Here is an 11173-nt window from a genome sequence, read left to right on the forward strand (position 1 = left end):
TTTTTTTTTCTCCACATATTGAGGGAGTTTGATTAAGTGCACCGGGCTATGGCCCGTGTCGTGAATGGACAAAAGCGGTGAGGGAGGAGCGCATTTCTCAAATCGAACAGTATAGGCTAATCAGCGCCACTCGGTCATGTTGTCAACAAGGTAGCATGATGCATCTTTCAGAAATGTACATCTCTTTTCCATAAAATATGTTAGCATTTTCAAACTAGTTTTCATTGGAAAGGCAGATTAAGTGGTTTAATTTGCATGTGAACACAAAATCCTACTCATACTCTACAGAACTTTTGTTTTGAGCCGATTTCGCAGTCCAAAACGGGACACCTGGGAGGCAAGCCAGTTCCAAAACGAACGCAATCAACGCTAACTCGGTTCAGAACCGGATGTAGGTCGCCAAGATGTAGTCTATCTTTACAATAAACAACTCCTTGTACAATGAGGGTATTAAGCTATTACACACTCCCAAATCTACATCTAGCCTACAACTAGCTAGCCTACATCGCAATAAGTTGTTAAGACACAAGTCTTGTTCAAATTGTGTTGATTGTAAAATAATGGAACTTCTATGCAATTGTTGTTATTATTAGTTTATAGTAGGGTTATCAAAATAGGTTATTCTGCATGAGCAATGGTGCATTACTCATTTTCGTACGATAGTTTCGCTCTCCAGTCTCTATAAGCAATTTTTGGCATAGCCTAGACGTGTTCTCCAAGGACTGCTTAGACATGGTTACAGGTGAGAGGAGAGTATATATAGGCTTAGTTTTTTACACAATTGTAAATGAGAGGGAAGGTATACAAATATCTTGAAAAATATTCACCACCTTTGTTGCGGAAAGCCTAAATTAGTTATTTAGTCAAGTTTGCTTACCAAATAACTTGCATAATGGATTCCAGCTGTGTGTAGTACTAGGTGTTAACATGATTTTTAAATAGGCGTATACCTCCATAATCAACCACAAAGACCAAGGAGCTTTTCCAATGGCTTAGGAAGGGCACCGAATGATATGTGGTAAAGACACTGAATATTCTGTTAAATTGTCAAGTTACTAATTAAATGCCAACTCTGAAAAACATCACAATAGTAGCCACTTGGTTGCAGAAGGATATCACTTATAACTGCCTCATGAATTAAGTTAATATGACTAACCCCATCATTTAGTTAATATGACTAACCCCATCATAACCTAAAATGTAAAGTTATTTTAATAATGTTAGCAAAATAAAATATATTGCTTCAAAATATGGTTGAAACTATCAAGAGATTGGTAGGATGCTAATGACTAATAGTACTTGATATATATATATATATTTTTTACATTTCTTAGTCATTTTAGCAGACGCTCTTATCCAGAGCGACTTACAGGAGAAATCAGGGGTTAAGTGCCTTGCTCAAGGGCACAGACAGATTTTTCACCTAGTCGACTCGGGGATTAGAACCAGCGACCTTTCGGTTACTGGCACAAAGCTCTTAACCACTAAGCTACCTGCCGATATGATATGGCCCAATAGGTCATGTAAATTGGCCAACATCTTCAAATGAAATGAACCAAAAGACAATCATATTTAGCAACTTCTATGTCATAATCCAGACAATTTCAAACAAGTTGCTGGTTCAGCACTAAAGCTCACTGCTTCAACACTGAATCTCCCTGGGCATTCCAAGTGAGTTTGGCCCAAAGTTTGTTTTGTATCGTCCAGAAATTAAATTCATAGAAAGGTTCTTTGGGGAGGGGTGTTTGGCATACATTTTAAATCTGCATCCAAAATAATTATTGAGAAAAAATAATAAAAGTAGCAGAGAGCACTAAAAATGTGAGATACTTGGAGTCAGCCTGCTGGAAGTGGTTGGTGGGGGGGGGTTGCTGAAATAAATACATTTGCACAACCTACAGATGACTATATGGGTCCACTAATACTGGACTATTAAAAGGCCCAGTGTACTACTTTTGTGAAAAAAATACATTTATTTTTCACATTCTGATTTCAGGGGGTGCTGGAGCACCCTCAGCACCCCTACTTCCCGCAGCTATGCTTGGAGTTTAAAATACTGTCTAAAAATAAAAAAAATTAAAAAAGGGTACTGTTAAGTTCAACAATAAGAAACAAAAAAAAGATCACTCCAGTGAAAAAGGGATCTAACAAATGAGCCACTGACAACCAAAACGAAGCGGGTGTGGTTTTAAAACGGGTTCTGAAAGGCATCCATTGGTGTGCCTTACTCACAGGGTGCTGGCCAAGCAAACTCAAGTAGGGTCTTAACAAACCCCCACCATGGACGCCCACTAGATCTGCATGATAGACGAACTAAAGAAGAAGAAAAAAAACAATTTAGGGAGTAAAAACAAAACGTGGAGCAAGCCAAACAGAGGAAACAAGATCAAACTTAGAGGAAGAGCTAAACAGCCATGTAGCTCTTCAAACATCTCTCATGCCAACTGAAGCATGGGCTGTGCAGCTCTTGAATATCACCTGTGCCAGCATAGGTGAAACTAATGAGGCAACAGGTGCAACACATCCTGACCAACTAGGATGATTCCAATCAGCGTGCGTCCACACCTAAATAAAACCAACCTTGAAATCGAAAATGAAAAACAAAGCCTGTAACAGTACCTTTCAGCCATGAATTAATGTAAATAAAATAGTATTCTTAATTTAAACACTACTCATATTTCAAAGCACATGCACACTACGGTTTCAATTGACAGCAAGACAGCCTTTGCAGCATTTACAGACTAATCATTGTAGTGTTTTAAAGCAGACCGTGCTCGAGGAAGGACTGCATTTGCATATTAGACTTTCAAGGCAAGGAAACAGTTTTGTTATTTCGGTCAACTGTCCCTTTAAGTTAGACAGAGCACGTCACTGGACTTTCGATCATGTGTTTTCGATTACGTGTGTTTGAATAAGCAGAACAAACGCATGTGAGCATTACCAAAGGCACTAAAAACCTGCTCTAAGATCATCAATGAATTGTGTTAATAGCATGATAACAAGTTAGCATGACTCACATGGTCCACTTAGCCTTGTAGCGCTGAAAGGGACAGAACTGAGAGAAGACGATGTCCCACCATGGCAAAGAGATGAAATAATTATCTATAAACAGAGCTACACTGAGTATACCAAACATTAGGAACGCCTTCCTAATGTTGGGTTGCACCCCCTCCACTCCCTTACCTTACCCTCAGAACAGCCTCAATTCATCAGGGCATGGACTCTACAAGGTGTCGAAAGCGTTTCATAGGGATGCTGGCCCATGTTGACTCAAATGCTTCCCAAAGTGGTGTAAAGTTGGCTGGATGTCCTTCGGGTGGTGGATCATTCTTGATACACACGGGAAACTTTTGAGCGTGAAAAACCCAGCAGTGTTGCAGTTCTTGACATAAACCGGTGCACCTGGCACCTACTACCAGCCCCCGTTCAAAGGCACTTACATTTTCTATCTTGATCATTCACCCCCTGACTGTCACACATACACAATCTTTGTCTCAATTTTCTCAAGGCTTAAAAATCCTTATTTAACCTGTCTCCTTCCCTTTATCTACACTGATTGAAGTGAATTTAACAAGTGACATCAATAAGGGATCATATCTTTCACCTGGTCAGTGTCATGGAAAAAGCAGGTGTTCTTAATGTTTTATTACACAAAATACACCTTCACTGTCAGAATCAATCTCAAAACTTTTGTGGGGACATACAGTGCATTTGGAAAGTATTCAGACCCCTTTACTTTTTTCCTTCATTGTTACATTTACAGCCTTATTCTAAAATGGATTAAATACATTTTATCCCTCAATCTCCACACAATACCCCATAATGACAAAACGAAAACAGGTTTAGAAATGTTTGCACAAAAAATAAAAATATAAATAAGAGATACCCTATTTACATAAGCATTCTGACCCTTTGCTATGAGACTCAAAATTGAGATCAGGTTCATCCTGTTTTCATAGATCATCCTTGATGTTTCTACAACTTGATTGGAGTCCACCTGTGGTAAATTCAATTGATTGGACATGATTTGGAAAGGCACACACCTGTCTATATAAGGTCCCACAGTTGACAGTGCATGTCAGAGCAAAACCCAACCCATGAGGTCGAAGGAATTGTCCGTAGAGCTCCGAGACAGGATTGTGTCTAGGCACAGATCTGGGGAAGGGTACCAAAACATTTCTGCAGCATTGAAGGTCCCGAAAGAACACAGTGGCCTCCATCATTCTTAAATGGAAGAAGTTTGGAACCACCAAGAGCTGGCCGCCCGGCCAAACTGAGCAATCGGCGGAGAAGGGCCTTGGTCAGGGAGGTGACCAAGAACCCAGTGGTCATTCTGACAGAGCTCCAGAGTTCCTCTGTGGAGATGGGAAAACCTTCCAGAAGGACAACCATCTCTGCAGCACTCCACAAATCAGGCCTTTATGGTAGAGTGGCACTCCTTAGTAAAAGGCACATGACAGCCCGCTTGGAGTTTGCCAAAAGGCACCTAAAGGACTCTGACCATGAGAAACAAGATTCTCTTGTCTGACGAAACCAAGATCGAACTCTTTGGCCTGAATGCCAAGCGTCACGTCTGAAGGAAACCAGGCACCATGCCTACCGTGAAGCATGGTGGTGGCAGCATGCTGTGGGGATGTTTTTCAGCAGCAGGGACTAGTCAGGATTGAGGGAAAGATGAACGGAGCAAAGTACAGAGAGATCCATTAAGAAAACCTGATCCAGAGCGCTCAGGACCTCAGACTGTGGCGAAGGTTACCCTTCCAACAGGACATCGATCCAAAGCACACCGCTTCGGGACAAGTCTCTGAATGTCCTTGAGTAGCTCAGCCAAAGCCCGATCGAACATCTCTGGAGAGCCCTGAAAATAGCAGTGCAGCAATGCTCCCCATCCAACCTGACAGAGCTTGAGAGGATCTGCAGAGAATGGGAGAAACTCCCTAAATACAGGTGTGCCAAGCTTGTAGCGTCATACCCAAGAAGACTCAAGGCTGTAATCGCGGCCAAAGGTGCTTCAACAAAGTACTGAGTAAAGGGTCTGAATACTTATGTAAATGAGATATTCTAAAAACCTGTTTGTGCTTTGTCATTATGGGGTATTGTGTGTAGATTGATGAGGGGGGGAAATGACTTAATCCATTTTAGAATAAGGCTGTAACGTAACAAAATGTGGAAAAAGTGAAGGAGACTGAATACTTTCCGAATGCACTGTATGTGTACGTGTGTGTATTACTATATTTATATACACTGGATATCTTTTTTCAATGAGAAAAGCTGCGGGGTCACTATAATGAATTTATTCACAGTAATGCTTGTCAATTGTCCTTCAAACACGACAGGATAACGCTTCCTTAAAGCTATCAAAACAGAACAAAATTGATGTCTCATAGGATTTATTATAAAACAGTTAATTGAAAGTGGGCTTGTCCATTTAAATGTCCCAACACCAAATATAAGTAGGCTATTGTATTTTAGAGTGGTGAAATCTACTGTGGAGGCTTCTATGCAAAAGTATGTATAATCACAGAGGATAAGTATATTAATCCATTTCAATGAATACAGGAGAGGTACAGTTAGGGTGATCTTGGTTTAGCTGTCTTTAGTCTTTGAAACTAACAAGTGCCACGTCAGGGATAGGGACCTTGCCTCCTGCCTTCTCAAGACCCGAGTCACTGGGAAAGTCCTCATAGTCACTGCTCAAATCGCCAAAGTCATTGTCATTGTCAAACTCATCTAAGTCCTTCTTCCTCCGAGTGCGTCCGGTCTTCTTTTGATTGGGGTCTTCCTCCTCTTCCTCCTTTGTGTTAACCCTATAGGTGGAAGCGGAATGAAAAAAATAATCATGAAAAATTGAACCCTTTGATCTTTACAACCTGAAAGTACTAGTGCCCAACAGCACACGTGGTTATTCAGAGACACAAAAACCTATTGAACTAGTAGTGGATACGGGGATAATTGTAACACTTAATACAAACAACTTCAATTTGTCTGCTACAAATTGATATAGTTATCATTTTGTCTCAAACAGAATGCATGATTTTGTCTCAAACAAGGACAGTTACAGTATGTTTCAATTGACCCCGTGGTCAGGGTCAGTTGTAAGTGTTTGTGGTAAAATTTAGCATAAATATATTTTTAATGACTATAATTAACACATGCATTTCAAGAATGAATGCATTTTTATTGAACATAAGAAAATTAAAAAAATTGCTGAGCGTGGCACAGTGACTTGACTCTTCACATGACTTTGCAACTAAATTGAGCATGTGCACAGTGAATCACATGATTCTAGCTAGTTCCTGATTGGAGATATTGAAACTGACAGTTATTTCCCTGGTCTTCCCTATGCACTCGTGTTATTATTAGGGATTACTAATAGGTTACATTTATAAGCACTGACATTTTCAAACTAAGATGTGTTCATGTCAAGTGCAGTGAAATATATTTTTAGTTGTTTAGCAGACGCTCTTATCCAGAGCGACTTACAGGAGCAATTAGGGTTAAGTGCCTTGCTCAAGGGCACAAACAGATTTTTTACCTAGTCGGCTCGGGAATTAGAACCAGCGATCTTTCGGTTACTGGCACAACGCTCTTAACCACTAAACTACCTGACGCCCAATTTCTATATGTTAAGGACCTTGAAATGGATTTGTTGTAAGAAATGTGCTATAGACATGTAAATAACATTTCATTTGATCCAGATTTAAAGTGCTAACATGAGTACTCAAAATAATTTTCATGAGAGTACTTGAACAAAGGGGTATCACCACTGAAGGCCATTTAAAGTTACCAGAATTTGCGCACTTGCAACACACACATTTCATAATAATTTGAATAAAGCAGTGGAGAGCAGTATAATTCTGTGGGGCAGGTCTCTCATGCCTTTATTATAATATGATTTAGACATAGAGCTAATCTCGAGGTAAGAAAACATTTAAGACTGTGGTAAACATTCTTTTTAAACGATCCCTTGAACATGCTATACCGAACAAAAATATAAACGCAACATGTAAAGTGTTGGTCCCATGTTTCATGAGCTGAAATAAAAGATCCCAGAAATGTTCCATAAACACAAAAACCTTCTCTCAAATTTTGGACCTCCACATCTGGCTTATTCACCTGCGGGATCGTCTGAGACCAGCCACCCGGACAGCTGATGAAACTGTGGGTTTGCACAACCGAAGAATTACTACACAAATTTCCTTCTCAGGGAAGCTCATGTGCGTGCTCGTTGTCCTCACCAGGGTCTTGACTTGACTGCAGTTTGGCGTCGTAACCAACTTCAGTGGTCAAATGCTCACCTTCGATGGCCACTGGCACGCTGGAGAAGTGTGCTCTTCACGGATTAATCCCGGTTTCAACTGTACCGGGCAGATGGCAGACAGCGTGTATGTGAACAGAGTGCCCCAGTGGGGTTATAGTATGGGCAGGCATAAGCTACGGACAACGAACACAATTGCATTTTATAGATGGCAATTTGAATGCACAGACACACCGTGACGAGACCCTGAGGCCCATTGTCGTGCCATTCATCCGCCGCCATCACCTCATGTTTCAGCATGATAATACACGGCCTCATGTTACAAGGATCTGTACACAATTCCTGGAAGCTGAAAATGTCCCAGTTCTTCCATGGCCTGCATACTCACCAGACATTGAGCATGTTTGGAATGCTCTGGATCAACGTGTACGACAGCGTGTTCCAGTTCCCGCCAAAATCCAGCAACTTCGTACAGCCATTGAAGAGGAGTGGGACAACATTCCACAATCAACAGCCTGATCAACTCCATGCGAAGGAGATGTGTCGCGCTGCATGAGGCAAATGGTGGTCACCCCAGATACTGACTGGTTTTCTGATCCACGCCCCTACCTTATTTTTAAGGTATATGTAACCAACAGATGCATATCTGTATTCCCAGTCATGTGAAATCCATAGATTAGGGTATAATGAATTTATTTAAATTGACTGATTTCCTTATATGAACTGTAACTCAGTAAAATCTTTGACATTTTTGCATGTTGCGTTTATGTTTTTGTTCAGTGTAGTTACCATTTCTTGAATCCAAAAGGACAGTGTTATGCAGTATTTTGATAGCGGTCATTCAAAACAACAAATTACATGCTAAATGAGAACATAGTTATTATTTAGCTTACTAGCCGCCGAAATTGTCGCAACCCCTATTACTAGCCTGTTCAACCTCTCTTTTGTAACGTCTGAGATCCCCAGAGATTGGAAAGCTGCCGCGGTCATCCCCCTCTTCAAAGGGGGTGACACTCTAGATCCAAACTGTTACAGACCCATATCCATCCTGCCCTGCCTTTCAAAAGTTTTTGAAAGCCAAGTTAACAAACAGATCACCGACCATTTCGAATCCCACCGTACCTTCTCCGCTATGCAATCCGGTTTCCGAGCTGGTCATGGGTGCACTTCAGCCACGCTCAAGGTCCTAAACGATATTATAACCGCGATCGATAATAGACAGTACTGTGCAGCCGTTTTCATTGACCTGGCCAAGGCTTTCGACTCTGTCAACCACCGCATTCTTATTGGCAGACTAAATAGCCTTGGTTTCTCAAATGACTGCCTCGCCTGGTTCACCAACTACTTCTCAGATAGAGTTCAATGTGTCAAATCAGAGGGCCTGTTGTCTGGACCTATGGCAGTCTCTATGGGGGTGCCACAGGGTTCAATTCTTGGGCCGACTCTTTTCTCTGTGTATATCAATGATGTCGCTCTTGCTGCTGGTGACTCTCAGATCCACCTCTACGCAGACGACACCATTTTGTATACATCTGGCCCTTCATTGGACACTGTGTTAACAAACCTCCAAACGAGCTTCAATGTCATACAACACTCCTTCAGTAGCCTCCAACTGCTCTTAAACACTAGTAAAACTAAATGCATGCTCTTCAACCGAACGCTGCTTGCACCCGCCCACCCGACTAGAATCACTACTCTCGACGGGTCTGACCTAGAGTATGTGGACAACTACAAATACCTAGGTGTCTGGTTAGACTGTAAACTCTCCTTCCAGACTCACATTAAGAATCTCCAATCCAAAGTTAAATCTAGAATCGGTTTCCTATTTCGCAACAAAGCCTCCTTCACTCATGCTGCCAAACATGCCCTCGTAAAACTGACTATCCTACCGATCCTTGACTTCGGCGATGTCATTTACAAAATAGCCTCCAACACTCTACTCAGCAAATTGGATGTAGTCTATCACAGTGCCATCCGTTTTGTCTCCAAAGCCCCATATACTACCCACCACTGTGACCTGTACGCTCTTGTTGGCTGGTCCTCACTACATATTCGTCGCCAAACCCACTGGCTCCAGGCCATCTATAAATCACTGCTAGGCAAATCCCCGCCTTATCTTAGCTCATTGGTCACCATAGCAACACCCACCCGTAGTATGCGCTCCAGCAGGTATATCTCACTGGTCATCCCCAAAGCCAACACCTCCTTTGGCCGCCATTCCTTCCAGTTCTCTGCTGCCAATGACTGGAACGAATTGCAAAAATCTCTGAAGCTGGAGACACTTATCTCCCTCACTAACTTTAAGCATCAGTTGTCAGAGCACCTTACCGATCACTGCACCTGTACACAGCCCATCTGAAATTAGCCCGCCCAACTACCTCATCCCTATATTGTTATTTATTTTGCTCATTTGTACCCCAGTATCTCTATTTGCACATAATTTCTTGCACATCTATCATCCCAGTGTTAATACTAATTATAATTATTTTGCACTATAGCTTATTTATTGCCTTACCTCCATAACTTGCTACATTTGCACACACTGTATATATATATATATATATATATATATATATATATAATTTATATATATATATATATATATATATATATATTTTTTTTTTTCTGTTGTATTTTTGACTTTGTTTTGTTTTACCCCATATGTAACTCTGTGTTGTTGTTTTTATCGCACTGCTTTGCTTTATCTTGGCCAGGTCGCAGTTGTAAATGAGAACTTGTTCTCAACTGGCTTACCTGGTTAAATAAAGGTGAAATAAAAAAATAAAATAAAAATTACAATGAACAAGGTAAATGTGGACTATTTGTTTTCACCCAGTAGACGGCAGTAGAAACAGACATCACTGTTTCCAAGCAACATCTCTGCCAGCTTAGCACACTGCTTGTGGGCATTAGACTCACACATACACCATAGTGTAGGAACACTCACGGAATGACGATGTCCTCTTTCTTCCCACACTTGGCACAAAGCTCCAGCTTCAGGGCACAGGGTTTACAAATGACGTGATACGCATCCTTCACGGTCTTCTGAGAACATTTCACACTGAAACACACAGAAACACCCCCTGAATACCCATGTTCTCCACCCCTTCCCTAGCCAACATTTCTCCCATTCAAATCCAAAAAAAGCTTCCCTTGATAAATCTAAAATGTAAAACATAATCAACTGTAAAAATGACGGCGAGCTTTGTCGGGCTAGATAAGTGGGATAAATGCATGCACCTGAGTACATCCTACCTCTATTTGGCTCACTATTGGATCATTAATCATTAATATGCCACTTAGCAAACGTTTTTATCTCAAACGACACTGAGTGCATACATTTTCAGCGTGTGTGTGTACTCACCATGTTCGAGGTTGGGTGAGGGATTTGTATTTGTTGTACTTGACTTTCCACTCAATAACTTCCTTGCAGCGTTGGCACAATCCGTTGTGGACCTTTGAGTTTGCTATCTGCAACAACATCAGCACCAGATTTACACAGGGAAAAGTAAAACAGACCTACAATCAGCCCAGCATTATCCATACGTATGGTAGACATAGTTGCCAGACAGAATGAATCCAAATGGTTCGCTAGCTAGCCAACTGTTTTGCTAACGCACTGCCATCATGTCTTGTAATGAAGCAAGGCGCTATGTAACGTTAGCCAGTCAGTCATAGACCGTACCTTCACTTGAACACTTGCTCCATATTTGTCGTTCTTGTAAGCAGTCGTGTTTTGGTGCTTCTGTCCTCGTGAGCGAGATGCGTTGCCTTTTTGAGAACTCATTTTGATATAAACAGAACTAGCGCTTGAGCTCACATACCACAACACATGGCATGACAAAATAACCCGGAAGAATATGCCTCGTCATGAGTGACGTCGAATAAAGAGCTACAATTTAACTTTACAAAATC

The 11173-nt window shown here is 41.3% G+C and overlaps 1 protein-coding gene across 1 annotated transcript; it reads right to left on the reverse strand.

Annotated features, from left to right (window-relative positions):
• Positions 1–5279: 5279 nt before the first annotated feature.
• Positions 5280–11127, reverse strand: LOC121584101 (uncharacterized protein C9orf85 homolog). Its single transcript, XM_041899932.2, has 4 exons — positions 10944–11127; positions 10623–10729; positions 10206–10319; positions 5280–5807 (listed from the first exon to the last, which is right to left on the reverse strand). Exons 1-4 carry the CDS (start codon positions 11043–11045, stop codon positions 5597–5599), a joined length of 534 nt encoding a protein of 177 aa, XP_041755866.2. The 5' UTR covers positions 11046–11127; the 3' UTR covers positions 5280–5596.
• Between the last annotated feature and the right edge of the window lie 46 nt (positions 11128–11173).

Source organism: Coregonus clupeaformis, chromosome 16 (assembly GCF_020615455.1).
Source record: "Coregonus clupeaformis isolate EN_2021a chromosome 16, ASM2061545v1, whole genome shotgun sequence".
Taxonomy (NCBI): domain Eukaryota; kingdom Metazoa; phylum Chordata; class Actinopteri; order Salmoniformes; family Salmonidae; genus Coregonus; species Coregonus clupeaformis.

Bases quoted from the DNA above. Each gene is read 5' to 3' on its own strand.
- LOC121584101 (XM_041899932.2), bottom strand. From the start codon at position 11,045: ATGAGTTCTCAAAAAGGCAACGCATCTCGCTCACGAGGACAGAAGCAC. The intron at 10,730-10,943 runs GTACGGTCTATG...ATGTTGTTGCAG, and splicing joins GAGCAAGTGTTCAAGTGAAG to ATAGCAAACTCAAAGGTCCA. The intron at 5,808-10,205 runs GTGAGTGTTCCT...TTCCACCTATAG, and splicing joins AAAGAGGACATCGTCATTCC to GGTTAACACAAAGGAGGAAG.